Below are 27,704 nucleotides of genomic sequence, written 5' to 3'. Positions count from 1 at the left end.
AACATTATTACAAACCAGTTATTTAGGTGGGTTTTTTTTTTTTTTTTTGAGACAGGGTGTCCCTACGTTGCCCAGGCTGAACCTGAACATCGGGCTCAAGGGATCCTCCTGCTTTGGCCTCCCAAGTAATTGGGCCTACAAGGCGGGTGCCACCATGCTCAGCTCTAGAATATTTATACTGAAGCAATTAGCAGTGTTCAGAACTTGTGTTTTTTTTTACCTTGGTCTAGAAATAGGGTGATTAATTCTGGGCTTCCCTTAGCACCCCTGTGGAGGGTACTGCGTCAGTGGTACCTGATCCCTACTTATGACTCAGAGGCTATTGCTCAGGGAGACCCTTTTCCTCCCTCCTGCTTTAGACGATGACTCAGGAGGAAAGGCTCTGTGGCCACATCATTCCCCTACACACACACCCTGCCTTCCCGAGGGGCACCATTATATTCTTCCTTTATTGGCTGTCCTTGTATAATACAAATCTGCAAGTTTAGATACAAAAAAAATCTGGAAATAAAAGATAGAAAAGTACCCGCCAGGCACCCCTTCCCATTCTTCCAGGACCCCACCCCAGCGGGTACCAACATGAGGTAACTGAGCATCTTCCCTCCCCCCTCCCCCACCTCTGGGCCCCCAGCTTGGCCTTGCCCCCATGAGACCTTGGCCCCCTGGAGGACAGATGTGGGCCCTGAGTGGGGGTGAGCACAGCATTGGCAGTGAACGCAGCGAGGGCAGAGGGAAGCCCTTACTTGTGCTGTGTGTGGGGGAGGAAATGACCAGATTTGGGGTGGGCACTCTTGTGGGGCCCAGGAGAGCCCCTACGAGGGCATCCCTCCTTCATCCTGCCCAACACTAGAAGATGAAAGGTCAGCAACAGAAACTGGGGAGTAGAACTTGAACCATGGACATCCTTGGGACTGAGGCCGTCCCCCTGTGTCTGGGGCAGGAGAGGGTGCATTGCCAGCCTACATCTGGCAGTGACATGGCTCCCTTAGCCAGGCTGGGTCCGTCCCTGAATTCCGTCCTGTTGCAACCTGGGCTTCACAATATTGGTTCTGTAGAGGTTTGGGAGTGGCAGAGAGGACTCAGGGGGAATTGAGGGGCGCAGCCCCAAGGAGCAGGACTACGGGAGAGGTTGTGCCTCCATTCCCAGGTGTGGTGCACCTGGGGGTGACAGGGTGATGGGGTGGGCAGGGCAGCTTGAGCTACAGTTCAATCTCGAAGGTCTTCTGCAGGTCTCCGGAGAAGGGATTGGAGGGCTTCTCCACAGTGGATTTGCCTTCTAATGCTGCCCACTGGGCCTCAAATGGGTCCAACTCAGGGGCAGGGGCCGGTGCAGGCTCTGGGGGCCAGGAGGCCCCATTGGGGCGTGGACGGGCCTGGCCCCCAGGGGCACTGGGTGCGGCAGGGGGTGGGAAGACCCCAGCTTTCCCAAGCAGGGTGGCAGGCTGGGGCTGGGCAGCTGAGCAGAAGGCGTTGGCCACCATCTGCGAGGGTGTGATGCCCACCACAGGCACCCGGGGCATGGGCGGGTAGCCCAGGCCTGGGTAGGCAGGTATAAATGGGGGCTGCATGTGTGGGGGTGGCAAAAACACGGCCACCTGGGCAGGTGCTGTGTCAAAGGGCCCCATAGGGGCAGGGAAGGGCTGCAGGGCAGGGGGGATGGTGGACACTGGGGGCACTGAGGCCGCTTGCTGCTGCTGCTGCTGCTGCTGCTGCTGGGCCTTGGCCACCTGGGACACCTCCTCCAGCCATCGCTCAGCCTCCGAAGGGGTCCGCTTGTGCCCAGGCTGGAAGGTAGCCGCAGGGGGCACAGAGGGCTCGCCCCAGGCAGAAGTCCCTAGAGAGAGGAGAGGAGCAGGTGAGGGACAAAGGCTGCAGTGGAAGAATCGCAGGCTGGGAACAGGGATGGCCTGGGATGAGAGCACGGGTCCCAGAGCCAGCTGTCTGCCTTCGAGTGCCAGCTCAGCTCCTTACTGGCTGTGCTGACATTGGGAAAGTGACTTAACCACTCTGGACCACATAACAGGTCCGATTCTACATAATTCTGAGGCTCTGTGGCCCCATACTCAACCAGCTCCACTGCTCTTCTCACTGGTCAGCGCCATCCATACCTGGTAGTAACTCTGAGCATCACCTTGGATTCCAATCATGAGAATGTAGTATATATCATGAGGCTAAGATTCCAAGGTTGCATGGATCTTTCTCAGAGTTTACTGTTCCAACACAGAAGATTCGATTGTTTTAAGTTTGTGTTTTCTAAGGGTCTAGAGGTCTAGTTATACTATTCGAGATCCTGAGGTTCTCGCCTGCTTCAAGGAGGAGCCCACGCATTTGAGTGTCAGTGTCACTGGCACCCATGGCTCTAAGACAATCCTAGAGGACGAAGCTGATCCACGGTTCTAAGCCAATCCATGGCTCTAAATTGATCGATGACTCTAAGCTGATCTGTGGCTCTGAGCTGATCTCATGGCTCCAGGTTGACCCATGGCTCTGAGCTGATCCCATGGTTCTAGGTTGATCCATGGCTCTAAGCTGATCCCATGGTTCTAGGTTTCTAGGTTGATCCACGGCTCTGAGCTGATCCACGGCTCTGAGCTGATCTCATGGCTCCAGGTTGACCCATGGTTCTAGGTTGATCCATGGCTCTGAGCTGATCTCATGGCTCCAGGTTGACCCATGGTTCTAGGTTGATCCATGGCTCTGAGCTGATCCCATGGCTCTGAGCTGATCCTTGGCTCTGAGCTGATCCTTGGCTCTGAGCTGATCCATGGCTCTAAGCTGATTCCAACACTTGACCATTCAAGATCCCTGGGGTTTCCAAGGTAGCCCTGAACAGAGAAGAGGAATGCAGGAGGGTACTTTAGGGGATCTGTCCTGATGGAAGACACCAAAGGACTTACCTGTTGTGGCAGATGGGGGCCCTGATGCTGCTGTTCCAGCACTGGCGAAAGATGAGCTGATCTGTGTACACAGAGCATTGATGCCATCGCTGTCACTGGCACCAGGAGGCTCCATCTCAGGTACTGGGAAGTCAGGAAGGGCAGAGGTCAACAAACAGCCCTGGGCACTGCTGCAGCCCTGCCCTTTCCCTGCACCAGGGCCACTCTATAGTCACAAGATGGCTATGGCCACTAAAATAACTGTGAGGGTGAGAGAGAAACATCTGAGTGGTAAACAGACAGGTCAGTATGTGACATCTGATGACTGGCAGTGGCAGAGACCCCAAACCAAGGATCCAAGAGCTATATGAGTGGCCACAAACCACAAGAGATGTTTAAAATGTTTAACAAGCTGGGCACAGTAAAACACCTGTAATCCCAGCTACTCACAAGTTTGCGGCCAGCCCTAGCAACTTAGTGAGACCCTGTCTCTAAATTAAAAAAATAAAAAGGTCTGGGGATGCAGCTCCTGGCAGAATGCCCCTGGGTTCCATCCGAGTGTGCCTTCCTCCCATGAAATACATAAAATGTTTAAAGACATATTAATTTAGAAAACGTGTTCCACTGCCTATATGGCAAGAGCATGGGCTGGTCAGCATGAAGGCGGGCCACACGCTGTTCGTCGGCTGGGAATCACACATCCTACTTGGGTAAAGATGCGACTCCCCGGCCACCCAAGAAGCCGGCCTATCACATATGTCATGAGGGCAGTGGTGCACTATGTCAGCAAGACAAGAGGCGTGGAGCAGGCATGGTGGCCTTCTGAGGGCTTGGGAGGAAGGCAGGTACCATCCAAATAAGCAAAGAGCTGCCATGTGTGATGTGTGACAAGCATCTGTGACATTTTAGTAAGTGACTATCTCCAGGGGGGCATGTGGGATGCTCTAGGAAGCATCAGAAAGAAGCGACTGTGGGAGTCAGCATGTGTGACATAGAAGTCCCAGGTGGGGGCCGTGTGGTTTACAGGTCAATGTCCATGAAGACTGTATGTTTGTGGAAACAGGCATGTGGCGCCTGAGGGTAGAGCCTCTGAGTGGGACTGAAGTTCAAGTGTGAGGCATTCTGACGTGCCATTCCCAAGTGTGAATGTGAATGATTACGCTTGTGTGATGGAGAGGGGTGTGTGTGTGTGTGTGTGTGTGTGAGAGAGAGAGAGAGAGAGTGTGTTTGCACAAATCTACATGATAGCTACCAAATTTGTGTGGATCCAGATGTGTAGTTTGTGTCAATCTGGGTGTGTGACTTCTGAGCATGTGAGATTTCTGCACATATGTAACTCTAAGTCTGTGACCTCAAAGTGTGTGTGACATGTGAGAGAGTATGACATTGGTGTCTGAAATTTCTATGGGGCAAGTTCAAGTGAGTGTGCAGCTGGCTGCAGGAGTGTGAGGCTCCTGGACAGAGCCCGGGAGCCTGCCGCTCCTCAGGGCGCCCGTGTGAGGGACCTGGGTGGTGTTTAATGTCAGGCTGTGCGAGGACAGCATATGTGAGGGTGTGTGTCAGTCTGGGAATGCTGCAGGACGCGGAGCAAGTGTGCGTCATTCTCAATGTGTGCTGGCATCTGCTCAACAGTGGATACAAATCAACACCCTCCCACACCAATCCCCAAGCCATAAGGGACAGAAGTCCCAGATTTGACATATGGAAGCAAGAGAGTGGGCCAGAGCGCATGGCTTCCCAGACTGCTAGGAGGGCAAGTAGACCGCCTGCCTGTCTCTCTTGAGCAAAAACATGGTACCCTGCCACCTCTCTCCTTTCCCTGGCCCATGGCAGACAACAACAGAATACAAGGCCATTTTTTCTCACTAAGTTCTTTGTTCACCTTACCTCTTACCTGGCCAGACCTCAAGGCTCCACTGACCAAATTCTGGGAGTTTTTCCTTTGGGCAAAGGCATGACACCCGGCTGCTCTGTCTTCTCCCCTGCCCACGGCAAACTTTGCTAATTAATCATATAGCAAACAGGCCGACTCTCTTCTTTTTCTTGCTCATGGCAGACACTGTCAGGAGTTCATGATGTATGCCACCATCCCTCTATTCTTCCTGCCTCAGGCACACAGTGCTAATCTATCACAATCCCCCTCCGCTGCGATCCTGAGGACCTTTATCCTTCACCTGGCCAGGTCTCATGGCTCTACTGGCCATGTGCTTGGGAAAGGCATTAGACCATGATGCTTTAGCCTACTCCTGAGCAAAAGAGGACACCTGTGCTGCTTCTCTTCTTTCCCTTGCCCATGGTAGATTTCTCTGCCTATAGCAAATTTTTCTTTTTTTTCTCTTTTACATATATATATATATTTTTTTTTTCTTTGTGTGTGTGTGTGTGTGTGTGGTGTTGGGGACCAAACCCAGGGCCTTGTGCATGCAAGGCAAGCACTCTCCTAACTGAGCTATTTCCCCAGCCCCCTTTTTACATATTTTTATTGATGTATTATATTTGTACATAATGGTGGGACTCATGGTTATGTATTCATACGTGCACATGATGTAGCAATATAATTTGGCCAATATAATTCCCCAGTTTTCCCCCTTTCCTTAACCTCCCTCCCTTTCCTCTAGTCTACTGATCTCCATTTAATTTTCCTCCACTCTACTCATCCCTCTTTTCTTTTTCCTCTCTAGCTTCCACATGAGGAAAAAAATGCAATCTTTGACTTTCTGAGTTTGACTTATTTCACTTAACACAATGTTCCTGAGTTCCATTCATTGCTCTGCAAATGTCATAATTTCATTTTTCTTTATGGTTGAAAAAAAACTCCGTTGGGTATATGTACCACATTTTCTTCATCCATTTATCCACTGACAGACATCTAGGCTAGTTCCACAGTTTGGCTATTGTGAATATGCTCTAGCTGATTTTCTAACCAATCATGGTTTGCGCCATCTTGCTCCCTTCCCTTAACCATAGCAGACACCGCTAACTGATCATGACCCGTGATACCTCTCTGCTACCCCTTCCCATAGCAGCCATGGCTAAACAATCATGATCTGTGCTACACATCTTCTGTTCCTTGCCCATGGCAGACACTGTTAATCGATCATGATGCGTTCCATCTGCCTAGCCGTTTGCCTCTGGCAGACAGTGCTAATCAGGAACGATGAGTACCACCTCTCCTCTAACCCTGCCCACACCAAATACTGCTGATGCCGAAGCCCCTTTCCACTGAGCCCAGGGCTCACCTGTGCCCTTCACCTGGAAGTCAGTGCGGCGCTGCAGTGTGGACGGCAGCTCATTCAGCCGTAGGCTCAACTGCCGTTTGAAAGGTGAGTTCTTCTGACTGAGCGCTGGGAACCCACGAAAGGAGCCCTGGCGAACCAGCTGCTCCAGAGGAGCATGGCGCCGGGGGATGGCAGCTGCAGTGGTGCCTGTGGCCACAGGGGTGCCTGCCTCACCCTTCTCACCAGGAGATGTGGTGGCTGGTGTTGGGGACACATGCCCAGGCTGGGCAGGGCCGGGAGCCACAGTGGGGGCAGCTGCTGCCTCTGCTGGAGACATGGGAAGACAGCAGGTTAGACATCTCATCTTGCAGCTCAGACCTCCCCCGCCAGTCCTCTCGACCATTCCCTGAGGCTGCCGTCCTTGCCGATCTGTTCTGCCCTCAAGACAGAGCCCTGAAACGTCCCTAACCCCCACCCAAGTTAAGATCACCTTTTTCCTAGGAGGCCCTTGGAGAACTGTCCCCCACATAGTGACTCTCTGTGTCTCTCTAGCTTTCTGTCCCTGATCTGTTTTCCTCCCCTGCTCTGGCTATTTCTCCCTTGGAGATTATCTTCCTTTTTGATAATTTACAAACACTTATTTGGTGTGCAAACAACCTATCAGGCATTGTTCCAGGGACTCCGAAAGAATTAATTTGCTCAACCCACATGACCACCCACCAGGTCAAGACCATTGTCATTTTACAGAGATGGAAACCGAGGTCCAACAAAGGCCAGTGACTTGCTGAGTGACACCACCAGGACAGGGCAGGCTGCCCCTGGAGTCTGTATCACTGCCTGCCCTCACCGGCCCCTGCATGTCTGGGCTTGGTCTGTCCTCAGTGTGCTGTTTTTCTGTCCCTCTCCCTCTGTCCCTATCTTTGTTTCCCTACTTCCCACCATTCTTCCCACCTCAAAGGACCCTCTTCCTTCCCTCAGTTGTGACCAGTCATTCTAGTCAGGGCTTGGCAGGATTCATCCTCTGGGAAGCTTTCCAGATTGTTCCAGCCCCTCCCTCTGAGCTCCCTCTACTCTGGGATTGTCCTTTGGGGACACCTGGCTTCCCCCTTGGCACCACAGGCAGTGTTCTCAAGGCAGGTTCCCATTCTCCACACAATCCACAGACACACACTCTTCCTCCAAACACGACCCATTAGAGCTATATCCCCTGGAGGGATGTCACCCAGGGCATTTCTTCCACCAGGAGGTGACAAGCCTACCCAGATAGGCCCAGGGCCATGGAAATAGCCCAGGACAGGTTGGACTGGGAATCTACCTCTCTTCCCCATCTCACTCTATGACCTGGGGAAGTCCCTTCCCCTCTCTGGGCTCCAGTTTCCCGACTAGAAACCTGGGATAAACATCCCTAGGCTACCTCCCCAAGCCTCCTGGGAAGGTCAGTTAAGGTAGTGAATGTTCAGTGCTCTGGAATCCAACAAAAGCTTCAGAAACAACTCTGCGGCCAGTGCATTGCTCCTGAGCGCAGAGAAAACGTAGTGCCTCCAGGCTGTGATTCAGAAGCAGTAGCAGCAGTACACTGTGAGATGTGCAGCAAATCAGACTTCACTATAAACTCCTATTTGGCTGTGCAAACAGTGAAGTGCCTTCAGCAATGCAAAGTCCCTGAAAATTAGCATATCCTTTGGGAACAAACTCTTTGCAAATTCAAAAGCACTTGTAACAGAGTTTGCACCTGACAACATTCTTTGTTAAGTTCTAACATCCTATGTAAATGCTAAGAGAAATGTTTGTAAATGGAAGCACTGCATACTTAAGCATTGTTTTTTTAATTATTTTTGTCACATGTCCTGCCCTCATTCTTTCTGGATAGCAACTCCAAGTAAGATGCATCTTTTAAGTGTGAAGCCATCACACACACAATGAAGTATATGTATCATTATATTATACTTAACAGTCAATGTACTTGATATTTTCTATTCTATTTCATTTTTCAAAAATCCTGGCCATAATTCGGCCAACCAACTTTGCAAGTCTTGATACACAGGGCAGAAAAGCCTGGGGCACCCCGACTTGATGAACTTTGCCTGGTTCCTGGCCAGCAGCACTTTGCTCCGAGAAACTCTTTAGAGCACTTTATAAACTAAAACCAAACTCTGCAGCCAGCAGCAGGGTCTCTGCGCCCCTGAGCCTCATTACTCACCCGCCCCCCCTGCAAAATGGGGAGCCCACTTGCATCGGCCCAATGTCAAGCAGCACCCACCTTTCTTCTTGTCCGCAGCCTCGCGCTCTGTGGGTCGCCCGCTCCCCGACAGGCGGAAGGAGCCCTCGCGCGCGAAGCTGGTGCGGCTGGCATCGAAGGCAGCCGTGACCCCGCATTCCTTCTCTCGTCGCTGTTTGCGCTCCAAGCAGGCAGCGAAAGCGCAACCCACTGCGTGGCTCAGCCTCTCACCCTGTGTGGAGAGGTCCCAGGGTTAGAGGCACTGTCCCACAGGCTGAAGGACTGGATGCCAGGAGTAGGGTTCCTGCCACTAGATGCTGGAGCTCATCTGCCCCTCACCTGAGTCCCTCTCCCTCTCTGGGTCTTGTGTTCAACTGCACCAGGATTACAAACAGCAGTCCTTTGGGTTGGCGGTTTAGATCAGAGGTAGAACACTAGCCTAATGCTTGTCAAGGCGCTGGGTTCCATCCCCAGCACCACAAAAAGAATAAAAGAAAAAAAAATGTTGGAGAGGGTAGTCCCAGCTACTCAGGAGGCTGAGGCAGGAAGATTACTTGAGCCTGGGAATTCCAGACCAGCTTGAGCAACGGAGAAACCACCTCTCAAAAGCAAAGAACAGCCAGGGCAAATCTTGTAATCCCAGCGGCTGGGGAGGCTGAGGCAGGAGGACAGCAAGTTCAAAGCCAGCCTCAGCAATGCAAGGTGCTAAGCAACTCAGTGAGACCCTGACTTTAAATAAAACACAAAATAGGGCTGGGGGTGTGGCTCAGTGGTCAAGTACCCCTGAGTTCAATCACCATACCCCCCATTTTTTTTTAAAAAGCGGTGGTGGTGCTGGGAATGCAGCTCAGTGCTGAAGCACCCCCTGGGTTCAATCCCTGGTATCCCCCGATATCAAACAAACAACAAAAACATTAGGTGGGGCTGGGGTTATAGCTCAGTGGTAGAGCGCTTGCCTGGCATGTGTGAGGCACTGGGTTGGATCCTCAGCACCACATAAAAATAAATAAATGAAATAAAGGTATTGTGTCCAACTACAACTAAAAAATATTTTTAAAAAAACCATATTGAGTATATCCCAGGTACTCTGGTGTCTATGCTATCTTAAGTTCAAGGCCAGCCTCAGCTCAAAATAACAATAAAACAAGTGCTGGGGGTGTAGTTCAATGGTAGAGTGCCCCTGGTGCAATCCCCAGTTCAGAGGGGGAAAGGGGGAAAAAAAAAAAAGACAAATGATGGGGGCCCCTCATGAAAAGAAGGCTGCCTGAAGTTCCACTCATGTGAAATTCTAGAAGAGGCAAAACTGTGATGGGAAAGTAAAGACAATCATTGTTTCTTCCGGAGCCGGCAGGGGCAGGAGCGTTTGTTCTGGGTAGTGGCAGTGTTCTAGACCTTGGTAGGGGCTGGAGTTTCACAGATGTATGCAGTTGTCAGAACTCAGCAAATGTGCACAGTGTTGCTATGAACTGAATGTGTCCCCTTCCAGATTCATCTGTTGAAGCCCTAATACCTCAATGCAATGGTACTTGGAGGTGGGGTCCCTGTGATAAAATTAGTGGCCTTAGAAAAAGAAAAAGAGATATAAGATCCACCCACCCCCTCCGAGCGGGGACATAGCAAGGAGTCCATGTGCAAACCAGGAATAGAACTCTCACCACACTGGCACTCTGATCTGGGCTTCCAGGCTCCAGGCCTGTGAGAAATAAATGCTTGTTTTTTTAAGCCACCCAGTCTGTGGTATTGGGTTACAGCAGCCTGAACTGATCAAGACAAACATGTTTTACTCTGAAAGAAAAATATGAATTCTACAATATGGAACACATGCCAAAGTGTTTAGGGTGAAGATTTTGATGTCTGCAACATTGAAATGCATCCTCCAAATAAGATGGATAGATATGTGGTAAAGCAAGCCCAGGCAAATGTTAACAGTAAGATTTGGGGTAAGCCAGCCACGGTAGTGCATGCCTGTAATTCCAGGGGCTCAGGAGGCTGAGGCAGGTGGATAGTGAGTTCAAAGCCAGCCTCAGCAACTTAGCAAGGTGCTAAGCATCTCAATGAGACTCTATTAAAAAAAAAAAAAGAGCTGGGTATGTGGTTCATTGGTTAAGTGCCCCTGAGTTCAATCCCTGGTATCAAAAAAAAAAAAAAAAAAAAAAAGATCTGGGGGATGGGTGACTGTACAAGTCCATCAACTTTGTTGCATGCTTGGAAAAACTTTACAATAAAATACTGGGAAGAAATGATGGCCACTGTTCTTGAGAACCATTTGTGAGGTTCTAAGCCCAGCGGGCTGGGATTAACACTGCTTCCCACTTCCCAAGATTTTCTCAAGGAAATCACTTCACCTTCCAATATTGGAGTCTCTTTCTGGTAAAATGTGGGTGCTAACAGTACCTATTCCACAGGGTTGGAGCAAGAATTAGGTGAACTAATATATGTCAGGCATTTAGCACAAAGCTGGGCACAGGAAATATCATACATATGTCAGCATCAATCTGTCCAGCCCTGGGTTGAACCCTGATATGCATCCTCTCATGGGATCCTCCCAACAGTGCCAGGCAGGGAACCCTCTTGTGAACCCACTTTACACAGGAGAAAACTGGGGCTCAGAAGGGACATCAACACATCCTTGCAATTACTAGAGTGGCAGAGTTGGGGTTCACATGCGTTTTATCTGACTTTGATTTCCTAACTAAGAGGTTCAGCCATCTCTGAAAGTTAAATTTGAAAACAAAATCCTTAACAAAATAATAGTAAATTGGACCCAGCAGCATATTAAAAGGGGGGTTTATCCTGGCAATTCAAGGTTGGTTCAACATGAGAAAGTCAATCAATGTAATGCGCCACATTAAGAGGAAGAAAACCACATGAGGGGAAAGAAAGATAACTATCTCAATTGATGAGGAAAAAAAAAAAACCACTTGACAAAACTCAATGTCCTTTTATGATAGACACTCAACAAGGTATGAATAGAAGGAAACTTCCTCAACCCCATGAGGGATATCTATAAAAAACTCACAGCCAGATGCGGTGGCCCCGCCTGTAATCCCAGCAGCTCAGGAGGCTGAGGTAGAAGGATCTTGAGTTCAAAGCCAGCCATCAACAATGGCGAAGTGCTAAGCAACTCAATGAGACCCTGTCTCTAAATAAAATACAAAATGGGACTGGGGATGTGGTTCAGTGGTTGAGTGCCTCTGAGTTCAACCTGTGATATAAACAAAATAAAACAAAAAACCGAACTCACAATATATATCACACTCCAGGGTGAAAGACTAAGAACTTTCTATCTGGGCTGGGGACATGGCTCAGTTGGTAGAGTGCGTGCCTAGCATGCACAAGGCCCTGGGTTCAATCCCCAGCATCACATTAAAAAAAAAAAAAAAAATAGAACTGCACCTGGGGTGGACTCAGCAAACATTAAAAAGGCAATAAATGCTTAAAAAAAATCCTTTCCATCTAAGATTGGGAACAAGACAAGATGCCCTCTCCCAACCCACTTTTTAAAGATCTCACAGGCTGGCCATGAACTCCTGGGCTCAAGTGGTTCTCTGACTATAATCGCTTGCCACCCACCATGCCCAGCTCCGATTTCCTCTATTTGTTATTAAGTTCTGCTAAGAGCAATTAGAGGGAGCCATGAGCAGTTAATCCCAGTGACTTGGGAGGTTGAGGCAGGAGGATCACAAGTCTGAGGCTAACCTGGGCAGCTTAGTGAGACCCTATCTCAAAGCTAAAAAAGGCTTCGGATGTAGCCTAGCAGTAAGCACTTGCCCAGCGTGTGTGAAGCGCTGGGCTCAATCTCCAGTACTGCAAGGGGGAATAAAGAAGAGTAACTTGATAAGAAAAGGAAAAGGCATCCAAACTGGAAAGGGAGAAGTAAAATGATTCCTGTTTGCAGATGACATGGTATTATATAGAAAATCCTGAAAATTCTACAATTATTGCTAATAAATTTAGCAACACTGCAGAATATAAGATCAACACACTCAGTCGATAATGTAGCAATGAACAACCCAAAAATGAAATTAAGACAATTCCATTTATAATAATATTTAAAAGAATAAAATGGTTATGAATAAATATATTTTCAAAGTATATGTTTTACACTTATACATTGAAAACTATAAAATATTGCTGAAAGAAATTAAAGATGATCTAAATAAATAGAAAGATATCCTATGCTCTTAAATTAAAAGGTTTAATATGGTTAAGATGGCAATATTCCCCAGAGTGATCTACAGATTTAATGAAATCCTTATCAAAATCCCAATGGGAGCTGGGCACGGTGGCACACGCCTGTAATCCCACTGGGTCAGGAGGCTGAGGCGGGAGGATTGCAAGGTCAAAACCAGTCTCACAGCACCTTATCGAGGCCCTAAGCAATAGTGAGACCCTGTCTCAAAATAAAAAATAAAAATGGGGCCAGGAGATGGCTCAGTGGTTAAGTGTCTCTGGGTTCAGTCCTCAGTACCAGAAACAAAAACACCTCAATGGTCTCTTTTCAGAAATGGAAAAGTTGATTCTAAAGTTCATATGGAATTCCAAAGAATCCAGAATAGCCAAAATAATTTGGAAAAAAAATAAAAGTAGAAGAATCACACTTCCTGATTTCAAAACTTACTACATAAAACTATCTTAGGCAAAACAGTAGAGACTGGCATCAGGACAGACACACAAACGAATGAAATAGAGTTGAGAGCCCAGAAATAAGCCCATCTGTGTATGGTCAATTGATTTTCAACAGGAGTACCAAGACCATTCAATGGGGAAAAAATAGTTTCTTCAACAAATGGTGCTTGGAAAATTGGATATCCATATGAAAAAAAAAATGAAATTGAACCCATAACTGACATCATATGCAAAAATTAATTCTAAGGGCTAGAGATATAGCTGAGTGGTAGAACGTTTGCCTAGCATGCATGAGGCCCTGAGTTCAATCCCCAGTGCCAAACAAAAATGAACTCAAAATGGATCACAGACCTAAATGTAAGAAAACAACAGACAAGTTTTATTTGAGCAATATTAAAAACCTTTATGTATTAAAGGATACTCAAGGAAGTAAGAATAAAATGGCAAAATGGGGTGAAATATTTGCAAGTCATATGTCTGATAAGGGTCTAGCATCCAAATATATAAAGAATTCTTACAATTGAACAGCAAAATGAAATTGACCCAGGCTGGGGTTGTGGCTCAGCGGTAGAGCGCTTGCCTAGCACATGTGAGGCGCTGGGTTTAATCCTTAGCACCATATAAAAATAAATATAATAAAGGTATTGTGTCCAATTACAACTAAAATTATTTTTAAAAAAATGAAATCGACCCAATTTAAAAATGAGTGAAGGACTGGAATAGACCCTTCTCCAGAGAAGATATGATAGCCAATAAACACAAAAAAAGATGCTCAACATCATTAACCATCATAGAAATGAAAATCAAACTACAATGAGATGCTACTTCACACCTCGTAGAATGGTTATAATTTTTAATTTTTTTGTAGTTGTTGATAGACTTTTATTTTATTTATTTATACATAGTGCTGAGAGTCGAACCCAGTGCCTCACACATGCCAGGCAAGTACGCTACCACTCAGCCCCAGCCCCAGCCCCGGCCCTGAATGGTTATAATTTTATAAAAGGAAAATAACAAGTGTCAGCGAGGATGCAGAGAAACTGGAACTCTCATTCACTGTAAGTGTGGATGCAAAATGGTATAGCTACTGTGGAAAATAATTTGACCATTTCTCAAGAAGTTACACAGGGAGTTCTCATATAACCATCAATTCCACTACTAGGTACATACCCCAAAGACCTGAGCAGATATTCAAACAAATACTCGCACACAAATGTCCAGAGCAGCAATGCTCACAATAGTCAAAAGGCAAAGGCACACACAATGTCCATGGAGGGATGAATCAATAAACAAAATGGGGGCTGGGGATGTGACTCAAGCGGTAGCGTGCTCGCCTGGCATGCGTGCGGCCCGGGTTCGATCCTCAGCACCACATACCAACAAAGATGTTGTGTCCGCCGAGAACTAAAAAATAAACAAAATGGGCCCTTATACACACAGTGCAATGTTACTTACCTATAAAAGGACTGGGCTCTGACTCATACCACAACATGGACAAACCTGGAAACCGTGCTAAGTGAAGGAAGCCAGGCACAAAAGGTCACATGGTACATGATTCCACTAAATGGCATATCCTGAATAGGTAAATCCACAGAGGAAGCCAGCAGATGAGCAGTTTCCAGGGGCTTCATCGGGAGGTGTGGGGACAGGAAGTAAGTATTTAATGGGCATGGGGTCTCCCTCAGGGGTGAGGAAAATGTTTTGGAACTAGATAGAGTTGACAGTTAAACATCATTGTGAATGTACTAAATGCCACTGTACAATTTAAAATGACTGGCTTTATATGAATTTCACCTAAAAAAAAAAAAAAAAAGCAAGTTGAACTTGAGGAATCTTGGGGATTCCACTGCTAATATTTAAAACCTGAAGCTTGGAAGTGGGAAGAATTCGCCCACAGTCACATTCTCTACCCACAGCAGATGGCCCCGCTCTTCTCCAGCTTTTTTTTTTTTTTTAAAGAGAGAGTGAGAGAGGAGAGAGAGAGAGAGAATTTTTAATATTTATTTATTTTTTTAGTTCTCGGCGGACACAACATCTTTGTTGGTATGTGGTGCTGAGGATCGAACCCGGGCCGCACGCATGCCAGGCAAGCGCGCTACCGCTTGAGCCACGTCCCCAGCCCTCTTCTCCAGCTTTGATTCTCATCCCCAAATAGCTTGAGTCTCATTGCTAAATAATTCCAACTTATTGAACACTTGCTTCTGGACTCTGCTTAGAACTTTCTGTGTGTGATCTTAATGAAGGCTTCCACAGTGAACCCGTGAGGAACCACGGCTGTTATCCCCAGAGGAGAGACGTCACTTGTGCCCATTGTCCCACGCACAGCCAGGTGCTTGGACACTGAATGCACACCACTAACCATGTGGCAGTGGGTTTTCCAAAAATAGCCATGACAAATTTCTGGCTTCACATGTTCTTCCAGAACTTTTCACTCCCCCATCAGAAGTGAAGTCTGTGTCCTTTTCCCCTTAACCTGGGAAGACCTCTGTGATTGACTGGACAAATGGAGTACCATGGGAGCCATGCTAGGTGATGTCCAAGACGGAGTCCAGTGGCCACATGGCTTCTCTCTAAGTCTCTCTCTCCCCCCACCTCCTCTCTCCCACCCCTTCCTCTTTCTCCCTCTCTTGAGACTCACTTTGGAGCCCTGAGATCTTCTGAATGTTCCATGCTGGAAAGACTTCCTAGCCCACCTATAATCCCAACTACTCAGGAGGCTGAGGTAGGAGGACCATAAGTTCAAGTCCAGCCCGGGCAACTTAGTAAGATCTTGTCTCAAAAAGGGCTGGGAATGTAGCTCAGTGGTAGAGCATCCCTGGATTCAAAAAAGGAAAAGAAAAGGAAGACCTGTGGAAAAGTCCTGAGAACACAGGAAGAGAGAAAAATGTCTGGTATTACAGCCCCAGACACTGTCTGAAACAGAGACCTCAGAGACCCTGGATCCAGAGCCACCCGGCTGGACATTCCCCCAAATTCCTGACTATCAGGTATTCAAGCAAATATTTGTCCCTAAATGTCCATAGCAGCATTGTTCACAAGGGCCAAAAGGCAAAAACAATCCAAATGTCCATGGAGGGCTGAAAAGATCAATAAAACATAGTACATGTCCATTCAATGAAATATTATTCAGCTATAAAAAGGATGGAAGCTCTGATTCATGCCACAGGACGGGTGAACTTTGAAAACACTATACGAAGTGAAAGAAGCCAGACATGAAAGGTCACATACTACATGATTCCATTAAGTGAAATATCCAGAATAGGTGAATCCACAGAGAAAGAAGCAGATTAGCACCTGCCAGGGGGTTCGGGGGTTGGGGTGGGGACAAGGAGTGAGAACTTAATGAGTGTGGGATTTCTCTTAGGGGTGAGGAAAATGTTTTGGAATGAGATTTGTTTCAGAAATCATGAAAGATAACAACTGAGTGTAAGTTTAAGCCACATGTTTCCAAGCAATCAATAACTGATATGACCACTATTTGCTCTGCTGGGCTCAGCAAACAGCAGTTGCCATGGTCTCTGGGTTTCTGATATCTCCATACCAGCCCCCAGTAGGCACCACTCAATACCAATACCAACTAATCAATACTGATATTCTCAAATTTGTTTTCCACTCTGATTTTAGTCCTGAACTTATGTGCGCAACAGGGAGGGTAGGGGCTTAGAGCTATTTGGGTTGGAGATTTCTAAAATATGAAGGGAAAGAAAATGGAGAATACTTGAGTGGAGAGTGCTAGGGTCTGTGGTGGGCGGGTGTTTCGTCACTCAGCAGCATCCCCTCCTCGGCTTTTGGTAACAGCTCCCAGTTTCCCTTTGGGGACCTCCTCTTCACACTGTATATGCCAACCCAGGTGCTCCACCCTCCCTAGGCCAAAGGGAAGACTGTGACCCAAGCTAGGCCAATTCCAAGCTCTCTCATTAGAATTAGAACCCAGAGTGTTTCCTGAAGGAACTTCCCGCTGGGACAGCATCCCTCTGCTCTCTACCTTTCTGACATGTGCTGCTTCTGAGTACCCTTCAATTTTGTATGATTCCTCATACCCTTCCATGAATCTCATTCTGGGTTTTAATTAGCCAGATTAGTTTTTATTGCTGGCAACCAAGTAATACTGGCTAATGTAGCAGAAAGAGATTGAGACTTCTTACAAGAGTTGTGTAGGGTTTGAAGTCAGGGATCAGGGGATAGGATGTAATAAAGACTAAATTTTCCACCATCTTTTGCAGCTAGGAATTTCCACGTGACCAGGTACTGTCCAGTGGAATGTCATTGGAAGGGCTATGCCTCCTACAAAGAAGGCGTGCCCATCCTCAGGCCCCTTTCCTTTGTGCTGACTGGAATGAAGATGTGAAGGTTGGAGCATTTGTATCCATCTTGGATCACAAAGCAGGAGCCACACTCTGGAGGAGCAGCAAGATGAGCACAGAGGAGCCACACCAGTGCTGCTCTCCCTGTGTGGGGATGTCCCTCATGTGACACAGAAACAAACTTCTATTTTGCTGGAATCATTGTATCTGAGAGTCTTCTGTCATAAGCCTCAGTAGCCTAACTCTGGAGAATACTTCTGAAAAGAGGATTTATTTCTTGCTGTCATCAAATTTTCAGAGAGAACTTAAAATATGAAGAATGCCAGGGGGAATGTATTGAGGCTGAATGAAGAGCAGATGCCCTGGGGGTATTGTTTGAGAAGGACCCAAAAGAGCATCTGGGGGCAGGAAACTATAACTTGATCTGGGCCAGGTTTATACATAAGCAAAAATCCACAGCTGTGCACCGGCCATCTGTGCACTTCACGACATACATAAAGAACTAGTGGTGACAAGGGTGATGATAATGTTTTTCTAAGCACTTGGATGTGCTAGGCACTGTTCCCAGTGCTTTGTATTAACCCACTCAAGTCTCACAAGAATCCTCTAAACACAGTGAGGACACCCCATCTCCAGATGAGGAAACCCGGCACAGAGCGAATTGGCCGAGTCCTTGCAGCCTGCTGGGACTCCAGGACACCCCAGAGCAAAGGGGGAGGAGTCGACGGCCTTTGGCCATACTCACGGAGTCCTTGAGCGCCAAGAAACAGTGGCAGATCCAGCGGCGGGTGGTGCCATCCCGGCAGATATAGGAGAAGGCCTTGTCCAGGTTGCGGTCAGGAGCACAAAAGGAGACCTTCTCAATGGTCTGGTCTACCAGCAGATCCTAGGAGGGACCGGGAGGCCAGGAGAGGGTGTGAACTGTCTTTCACTTATTCGTTCAAAACTCCCTTAGCGGCTGCACTGAATCATCCTGAACAGGGTAAGGGGACCCAGCAGTCACTGAGACAGCTCTTGGCCTTGCCTGGTGGAGACTCCCACTTCAGTGGGGAAGTCAGATCCACCACGAGATGGAGATGGCCCAGCCCTCAGTTACAGCCAAACTACAATGAGGGAGGCACAGACAGGTGGGTCAGCCCCGATGGGAGGCACGGGGGTCCTGTAGGAGCCAAGAACAGGTGCTTGTGGGGAGTTAGGCAGAATTTCCTGGGGGAGGTATTAATGAGGCAAAAAGGCAGGGAACAGTATTCAGTCTGTGCAAAACTGTTCTGTCAGTAACTCAACTCCCAGAATACCCTGGGTACCTCCCGGGTAGTCTTTGGCTTGGAATCAGGGGATTCAATGGAAAGCAAACAGATACCCAGGACTGGGGGTGGAGCTCAGTGGTAGAGCCCTTGTCTAGCACACAAGAGGCCCTGGGTTCTACCCCCAGCTCCATAAAAACAGTGAAAAAGAAACAAAGCCAGATACCGAGTTCCTGGCCCCATGATGCTCCTGTCTGGCTGGGCAGACTGACAACACATAACAGCTAACATTTATGGGCATGAGCAGTTACAGAGCGCCAGGCAATGTTTTAAACAGTTTGCACATACTTTCTCATTTGAAGGAGGGGTCTGTTAGGAGCCCCACTTTTTAGATGAGGCAATGGAGGCCCAGAACAGTTTAACCTCCTGGCCAGGGTCCCCCAGCTGGTGCGTGGGAGGGCTGGTGGTGAGGTGGCTGCTCCGGTCCATGCTCTCACCCACTCTGGATACCAACTCACAAATAACCATAGCCCTCATTCCTAAATTAGGACTGTGACGAGAGCCAAGTCGTTGCAGGAACACATGGTGTAGTCTAGGAGACTCCTGAGGGAGGGACATCCCAGAGTGGGTGGGAAGGTGGCCTCAGCCCCAATATGAGGAGGAGAGGTGCCCACTGGTGCCCACCCGACCCCCACGGGCCTCCTACCTTGGTCTTGTCATCCACCACTCGTAGTCCGTCGGCGGACACCCACAGGACAGACTTCACGGACTTCCGGCCCATCTGGAGGAGGGTGGGGGACAGAGGGGCCTGGTTAGGGCTGCTTCTTCCCATCAGGCTGTCACCTCCCTGGCTCCAGCCCCTCACTCACCGCCTTCAGCTTCTTCACAGCATCTTCACACACATGCATCCCCCGGGACTCCTCCACCTCCACGTGGCCCAGGTACTTGGGTGGGGGATGGGAGAACACGAGATAAGCACAGTAATCAATAATTCCCAGTGTTTGCTGAGCATCTGCCACGCATCAGGCAATGTTCTAAGCGTGTCACATGTTAATTCATTCTGCACTTCAACTCTACAAGGAGGACATCCTATTCCTACCCAGATAAGCAGACCAGAAACTATAGCACCTTTTATGGTCATGGTTCCTGTCCTTGTATGTCCCTGGGCTTTAACACTTCAGTGTTGAACTGAGTGTAAGTATTTGCATCTCTGTGCCTGAGGACATCAGGCTGCTGGCCCCTGGCCGGTCAGGCAGGTAGAAAGAGCCTGGGCCAGTGCCCTCTCCCCATGTAGTGAGTGATGGGAGGTGGGGCACATGTCCCAGCTCCCTCCTGAGCAGGTGGAGTGGCTGCTTCTCAGGTTCCCCAGGGGGATTAAGTTCAGCTGCCCAGACTGGCCCAGAGATGTGCTAATCCCAGTGATTTGAGAGGCCAAGGCAGGAGGTTCACAAGTTTGAGGCCAGCCTTCGCAATTTAGCAAGACCCTGTCTCAAAATATAAAAAGGGCTGGGGGTGGAGCTCAGTGGTAGAGTGCCCCTGGGTTTAACCCCAGTGCAGAGGGGGAGAAGGGAAGCTGAGCTGCCCCAGCTACAGTTCAGTAGCACGCGCCCTCCATCCTCACCAGCACTTCCTGCACCTCCCAGATGAGCCTCTCACACTCAGGGCCTGCTTCTGGGGAAAAGAAAATCAGGCAAGGGAGAAAGATATCAGCTCCCGCCAGAAGAGGCTGAGCTCCATAGCCCATGCCCTGAATCTTGCTGTCTACCTTACAAAAGTATAAAGGACTGAGGCTGTCTAACCCAGAAGGCTCCTCAAAAGCAGGAAGCTTTGCAAATGCCACAAAACTGTGACATTCCAGTAGTGGAAGTTACTCCCCTGGAAATCATGAGCCCCCATTGAATAGGATGACATCTGGCAGGAGGTCCTGGCTTTTAATACCAGCTTCGAAGGATCCAGGATCCCACTCCAATGGGCTCCACAGTTAATTGAGAATGTAAAGTTTCCTGCTCATAGCACAGGGCCTTTGGTGATCTTGTTTAGAACCCCAGGTTACAAAAGTGCGCATGTGCGCAGCAGCAAGCCCCGCCCTTCGTTGTGCCCCGCCCACTCACCCTGACTGGGAAGCTGCAGGTGCCCTTGCGCACCGCGTCCTCATCTGCCTGCCACTGGTGCGGGCGCGACGCCTCAGGCACATAGGCTGGCTTCCTCCGCCGCAGGCTCTGCCGTAACTTGTTCATGGTGCCTGCCCCGTCTAATGACGTGGGGCAGCGGTATGGGTCAAGGAAGGAGGTTAGAACGTAAATAGGATCAGATAACATAAGAGTGGGGTTAAGGGGCTAGGGGATCACTGGGTTGAAGGACATGGCATTTAGGGGCATGCGACTAGCAGCTCCTAGCAGCTCCTAGCAGCTCCAGTCAGGGGACATGAGAAAAGCAGAGGAATTTGAGGGTTGTGCAATAGGGATTCAAAAATGTGGGACTAAGGGGCACAGAGATCTGGGGTAGGAGGTTGGAGGTCACCAACTTGGGTTTGGAGTTTGGGAATGTGACTGACACAAGGATCCAAAGGAAGGGAGGTCAAGGCGTTGGGGAGCATGGGGTTAGAGGGCATGGGCGTCAGGGGTCACAAGGTGATGGGGTGATCAGAGGGCGGGGGGGGGGGTTGCATGGCTCAGGGGTGGAGGAGTCAGGTGTGGGAGGTTGAGAGTCTGGAGGCTCAGAAGGTCTGGGGTGTGGGTGGGGAGATGGGGGCCTGTCTGTGTGCCTCTGAGACACAGCTCCTCCTAGGCAACTGTGTCAAGATGAGGCAAGGCCTCTGGGGTGGTGTGTGCCTGCAACAGCCAGAGGTAAGACTGTGTGTGTATGTGGGGTGCAGGTGATGAGGGTGGAGGTGGCCAGCTGCTGGGACAATATTCACTGCTGATAAGCCACGCTGACAGTTGCAGGAGGAGGGTGAGGAGACACCCAGAACTGGAAACACCAAAGGCAGGCAGACGGGGACTCTATGCATATGAATGCAAGTGGATGATGGTATATCTGGAATGGCATCCATGAGGGTGTCTGTATCTGTGCAGGCAGCCACGACTGTGTGTGTCCACCTTGTACAGAAGGCTATATGGAAGCATCCATGTCTGCGGGTGGATGTTTTATAAATGTGTATGTCTGTCTGTGAATACCAGCTGTGAGGGGTTCTGTATCCAATGGTTGGTTCTATTGTCCTTGGGAACTGTAGCTTCTGAATACGGATGTGTGATGGTTATTCACAAGACTGTGCCATTTCTAAGAGGACAGCGGTTGTTGGTGAGGCTGTATGGCTGTGGCTATGGTTTTTAAGGGTGTGTTTGTGTCAAAATATGTGGCTGTTGTCTTATTAGAGAGTGTGGGTACATGAGTGTTGTTCTGAGGGTGTGTCTGTAATTCAGTGGGGCTTGTGTGAAGGTGTACATGAACACTTTTGAGACTATGTTCATAACCCAGTTGTGATTATTATCCATGAGAGTGCTAAGTGTTGTTTGTGAGACTCTCTGCTTAAGTGTAGCTTTTTTGGAGAGCCTGCGTCTGTGAGTGCTATTTGTGAGGCTGTGTATCTCTAAAAGTGTAGCTGTTGTCTATAAATTGTGGGTCTGTGTGTGTTTTCTGGGGGACTGTGTCCATGTACCACTCTCAAGAGTATGCATCAGAGAGTGTGTGTCACGCAACAGAGAGTTGCGGCTGGCAAGTGCCTGTAGCTGCCTGTGTGTCTTGCTGTTGCCTGGGGATGCATGTGCAGATCCATCCATGTGAACATGTGCCTGCATGCTAGTGTGAACAAAGGGCTCCCTAATCATATCTTCAGGTGTGCCTGTCACTGTGTAAACATGTTTGTGGATTTGAAGAGATCATTGCCTGTGTGTGTGTGTGTGTGTGTGTGCGCGCGCGCACGCGCGCACCTTTGGACATGTGATTCTGTGACTGTGATCCCGAACACACTCACAATGAGTGTGAAGATGCCAGAGGGTGTATGTGAGAGAGTTTAGGGCTGAGTCTGTGATAAAGGCTTTGGTGAGCGTGCAGGGGTGATGTTTGAGGGTGTCCACTCACGCTTGCAGTTAAATCTGTGTGACTACAGGGACAGTTCCTCTGGTTCTGCTAGTTGACCCAGGAACCCAACCAGCTCCTGCCCTTTCCCAAACTGGGCACTCACCTGACTCCGTCCTGAAGGTTTCAGGAGGCCCCAGGGCCCCACAGGGGGCTGGGGGCAAATGCTGCTCAGGCCTCCTGGGTCCGCTCTGCCCAAGGGAGAGAGGAGAAGGTGAGAAGTTTGTTTGGGGTGGGGTTCAGTCCCCTCCTCACCCTGCCTTGGACTTCAGCCAACCCCCTCCATCTCAGGCTCCCTGGTGAGAGCCCTGGTTGTCATGGCAACTGTTACCAGGGAGATCAGCCACCTGGTTCTAAGGGCCCAGGAATGAGTAGGTGGGCACCGTTGGGGATGTGCTGGCCTCAGGAGGCCCTTGATACCCAAGGGGATGGTGCTGGGGGAGTGGCTTTGTCCTAGACACTTATCTAGGGCTACACACAAACATACAGTCAGACATATGCAGCCAACTCATGTCTACACTTGTCCTTAGCACCTGGTCACAATTCTGTACATTCAATTACATGCAGACATCATCCATCACAGCTACACACCTCCAGTCACAGAGATACACCGTAATAGTCACGGCCACAGCTGCCACTGTGAACATCTGGTCACATGTTCATGTTCGCAGATACATATAGCTCTACCCTGGACACACGTCGACATATGTGGTGATGGGCTCCACCTCAGACACTGGGTTACACCAGTGACTGATAATGTCACTCCTGTTTTTCAGCCACGTACAAAGAGCTGGGCCTAGGCACACCCATGAGGGAGACACATGTACAACCACACCCAGTGACACTTGTGTTTCCTCAGGCACCCACCCAAGAAACCCACATCATAGGCCCCCCCACAGAATCACACCCAGCCAGAGTTCAGCATTTGGTCACCTGTAAGTAGTCAATCACACACTGACACCATCACAACCATGCACACTGTCTCCACTGATGCACACTGACATCTGGGTGCACTGAAACAGGCTGACGCACATTTGATCTTGAAAAGCCCACACTCACACACGTCCCACACAGCCACAGCTGCACATGGACACTCAAGCCCTACTGTGTCCATCACGCCAACACACCTTTTTTATTTTTTATTTTTTGTTACACACTGTCACACAGTCACTCATATACACTCTTGGATGCTCACACTTGGTCCCCGTATCTGTCAGTCTTCTGTGATGGCCACTCTTATACAATGGTCCTCTCTAAGTAACCACACACTGAGATAATGATGGCTACAGCCGGTACACTACAGAGAAACAGACATACGGTACACTACAGAGAAACAGACATACACACACAAGGCATGGCATGCAGCCACCCAGAAACAAATATCCCCAAGGACGGCCACCCTCAGACATAGCCACACACATTCCAGTAATGGTGGTATACGCATAGTATCCAAGTTACTCAGCCATCTGTCATGGTCAATGTCCCACACATAGATGTACCATGTCACATCATCATGAACACAGTCTCTCTTCATGCAGACACACAGTTACCAGATAAGTATGTGGCCACATATCATTGCAGCCTCATGAGAATAGGCACACAGAGTCACAACCTCACCTACATACACAGTATCTCACACACAGGGACAAGAACACAGTTTCAATTTCCTACATCACATGTACACAGTTGAGTGTATACAGAGAAATGCAGTGACCCAGACATACATTCATAAGTGGCTTTACATAAAAGTCATGGTTCTTGACAGAGCCATGTACACAGTCAGGGTCCAGTTGCTTTATAACCAAACCACAGACTTGAAAAATAGGTGATCCACCACACGCATGTGCACACACACACACATACACATACAGTTACAGACACAAACACTCTCACAGACTAGGACACAAGAACATATAGTCACCTGGGGTAACAGACGTACAAGTTACGTGCATAGAGGAAAACAAGCCACAGTCACATACACACCCACTGAACATCCACACAGGTATCTGACACCAGCATACACAGACACATCCACACAATTAAATGACCCTTCACAATAGCCTGTGTTTTAGACACCAAGTCAAATGCATAATCAAAATCATAATGCAAGACTGTAAGTACACAATCAGTTTTACACACACAGCTAGATGTAGTCACTAGGAACATACAACCACTGTCACGCACAGTGCCATCACACAATCCTAGTCACACAGGCACAATGTGACTTCACACACATAGTAGTGTGTTTCATATGTACATAAAATCAGTTATAGGCCTAACCATAACATTCTCAGTCACTGGAAGAGTCACACATTGATATGGGGTCATAGACACAACTCCACTTACACAGTCACAACTCCACCCACCTCTTCAGTCACACGTATGCCCAACCCAAGACAACACATATGCTGTCACATACCTAGGCACACAAATACAGAGTCACAAAAGACATAACCACAGCCACAACTCTACAATCACAACCATGCACCCACCCAAACACCAACAGACTAAAAAGTAGAGGATTTTACACAGTGAACCGCTGTCATTCACACATAGTCACACAAATACTGGGGTCACACACAGACACCACTACATACAAGCACAAGGATACAGACATACAACGCTGATTCTTCAGTCACCAGCTGCAGCGCATGCACACACACACAGCCACAGTCACACAAACATGGGGTCACACTTCTAGCCACCTCCCCATCCCTTGCTTCCCCCCTTCCCCCCAGGTACCACACACAAAGCCGCCCTCACACCGCAGAAGCTGCAGACAGACAGGGTTTCACCGGGTCCCAGGGGAGCCGCCCCCAGCCCAGCCTGAATCCTTGGAGCCTGGGGGGGGGGCGGTCTGGGAGGGGGAGGCCACACATTGTCTGCAGGTGGGGCCTCTCTTGGACAGCTAGCTGGGCAGCCTTAGGGACAAAGGGGATGGCCTAGGGGACCTTGTTTAAGCGGGGGTGGGAGGATGCCTGAAATTCTCCTTATTTTATTAAGGGTGGGGTGGGGTGGGGTGGGATGGAGTCCCAGGCACAGGGACCTTGTTTTGAGAAGGGATGTGCTGGGACGCTGTCCAAGTCCTGGGGGGAGTCTGTGCCCAGGAAGCCTCTGAGGCCAGTGGGGCAGTCTGTGCTTGGAATCCCCCAGGCCTTGGCTTGGTGGGGAAGCCGTAACCTGGGACCTCAAGACCTTGCCTAGCGGGTGGCTGTGCTCAGAGACCCCCTCTGGCAAGGAGGGGTAGGGATTATGTCTGCAATTGCCTCCTGGAGGCTTTGGCTTGATATGGGGTCTGTGTCCCAGACCCCAACCCCAAAACCTTGCCTAGGGAGTTGTACCTAGATTCTCGGTACCCCTGCCCTTGATTTGGGGTGATCTGTGTCCAGAATCCCCATTTCCACAGCCTTGCCAAGAAAGAGCCTGTGCCCAAGCCCCCCATCTTCCAGGGTTTGATTTAGTGGGGTTCTCTTCTTAGACCCCCACCCAGGATCACCCTCTCTAGCTTTGGCATCCTCACTCCATCCGGGCGCCGCGGCCGCCTCCCACCCTCCGCCACATCAGCAGCGGCGCCGCCCCCGACCCAAGCCCCCCTCGCCCGCCCTTCTCACGCTGGCCGCCGCGCTGCGGGACATCCAGGGCCCGGGCGCCCCCGCCTCCCGCGGCCCCAGTTGGGCCCGGCTTCCCCAGTGCTGCTGCTGCTGTGGCGGCGGCGGCAACGGCAGCTCGGTCTGACGCGGGCCCGGCCCGGGGTCGGGGGATGGTGCGGGATGCACGCGCGCGAGCCAGCTCGGCTCCCCGGAGGATTCCGTTCCGGGGGCGGGGAGCGTCCCTCCCGCCTCGGCCCCGCCCATTGGCCGGCCGCCTGCTGTATATGCAAAAAAGACCCCGCCCCGCTCCACAGGCCACGCCCAAGCCCGAACAACCCCGCCTTCTCCGATGCAGCCACCGCCCCGCCACGCCCACTGGCCAGCCCGGCAGTCTCTCCCGCGGGTCCGTTTAGGCCTGGGTTCTCTTGCCTTCTGTGACCTCTGACTCAGATCCCCTTCAGTTCTGCGTCCGAAAGAATTGCTATAGGAGGCGACTTGCCGCCCCCTGTCCCCAAATCTTGCTAACCCTACGATTCTCCCATCACGGCGGGGGCGGGCAGAAGCGGTGACGAGGCACTTTTTGCATGAAGGGGAGGGGGAAATGAACAGACCCTGGCATCCAGGAGCGCGATCAGTTTGGCTTGCGGGGCTGGGGCGCGGAGCTGGGACCTGGGCGCGGTTCTGGCCGCCTCTGTGTCCCCACTCCCACCCCCACCCAGTGCGCTTGGCAAAGCAGCTGGCAGGGGCATTAGGGCCCATTAGCAAAGGCGAGGTTGCTGGAAGCAAGGGAGGGAGCCTGAAGCCGGGAGGGCAAGAGATGTGTGTGTGTGTGTGTGTGTGTGTGTGTGTGTTGGGAGGGGCGCTTCTCAGCTGCCACAGCCCTTGAGCAGGTGGTCAGCACGTGTGGGGGTAGGGGGGAGAAGGAGGTTCCCAGCAACAGATGGCCTAGGCAGGGCTGGGGCTTTCAGACAAGGGGTTTTGGGGGGGTGACCATCTGCACCTGGAGGCCGCCTGTGAGCGCCTCCCCTTCAACGCAGAGAAAAGAGCTGGGGAAAGGGGAGGGCTGCTTTTATTTGGAGGGAAGTTTCACCCTCGTCCCCCCCCACTCCCACCCTCCAATACACACGCTGGGATAGAGAGAAGGCAGCTGGTGGAGGCGTGAGGGAGGCCAAGGTGAGGAGAGCTCAACCATCTCTCCACCACTGGATCTTGGGAGTCCCAAGTAGAGATGAGGAGCACCCCCTCTAGATGAGTCTGGTCTCCATGAAAGGCATGCAGGGGCCACGGGCTCCCTCAGATGTGGGCTGAAATCAGTTAAAGGGTTCCCTGGCCTAGAGTTCCTGGATGCTCAGTTCAGACTTGGGAAGAGCTATGAAGTTGGGAGTTCCCTAGCCCCAGGGTCCTGGAGTTCCTGAGCCAACAAGGGGAGCCAGGCAAGATTAGAAGCTGGGGGGGGGGGGCTGCGGATGTGGCTCAAGCGGTAGCGCGCTCGCCTGGCATGCCTGGCATGCGTGCGGCCCGGGTTCGAGCCTCAGCAGCACATACAAA

The 27,704-nt window shown here is 49.9% G+C and overlaps 1 protein-coding gene across 2 annotated transcripts; it reads right to left on the bottom strand.

Annotated features, from left to right (window-relative positions):
* On the bottom strand, positions 1 to 27,655 carry NUMBL (NUMB like endocytic adaptor protein). Of its 2 annotated transcripts, none has more exons than XM_081273976.1 (10): positions 26,178 to 27,655; positions 22,673 to 22,757; positions 20,601 to 20,740; positions 19,359 to 19,433; positions 19,196 to 19,270; positions 17,991 to 18,131; positions 8,355 to 8,544; positions 6,116 to 6,418; positions 2,898 to 3,020; positions 1 to 1,834 (listed from the first exon to the last, which is right to left on the bottom strand). In XM_081273976.1, exons 1-10 carry the CDS (start codon positions 26,913 to 26,915, stop codon positions 1,200 to 1,202), a joined length of 2,505 nt encoding a protein of 834 aa, XP_081130102.1. In that variant the 5' UTR covers positions 26,916 to 27,655; the 3' UTR covers positions 1 to 1,199. The 2 variants fall into 2 exon arrangements, with proteins under 2 accessions (XP_081130102.1, XP_081130101.1); XM_081273975.1 differs by having other exon boundaries at positions 9 to 1,834; positions 6,116 to 6,421.
* Positions 27,656 to 27,704: the final 49 nt, after the last annotated feature.

This window comes from Spermophilus citellus, assembly GCF_964194105.1.
Source record: "Spermophilus citellus genome assembly, chromosome: 18".
NCBI lineage: Eukaryota > Metazoa > Chordata > Mammalia > Rodentia > Sciuridae > Spermophilus > Spermophilus citellus.
Note: the sequence above shows the minus strand (reverse complement) of the source record. Positions and strands in the feature narration are given on the sequence as shown.

Coding starts and splice junctions, on each gene's coding strand:
- NUMBL (XM_081273975.1), bottom strand. CDS start 26,915: ATGGGCCCTAATGCCCCTGCCAGCTGCTTTGCCAAGCGCACTGGGTGG. Junction 19,271..19,358: donor CTGTGAAGAAGCTGAAGGCG/GTGAGTGAGGGG, acceptor ACCCTCCTCCAG/ATGGGCCGGAAGTCCGTGAA. Junction 18,132..19,195: donor TGGTGGATGACAAGACCAAG/GTAGGAGGCCCG, acceptor GGTCCCTCCTAG/GATCTGCTGGTAGACCAGAC.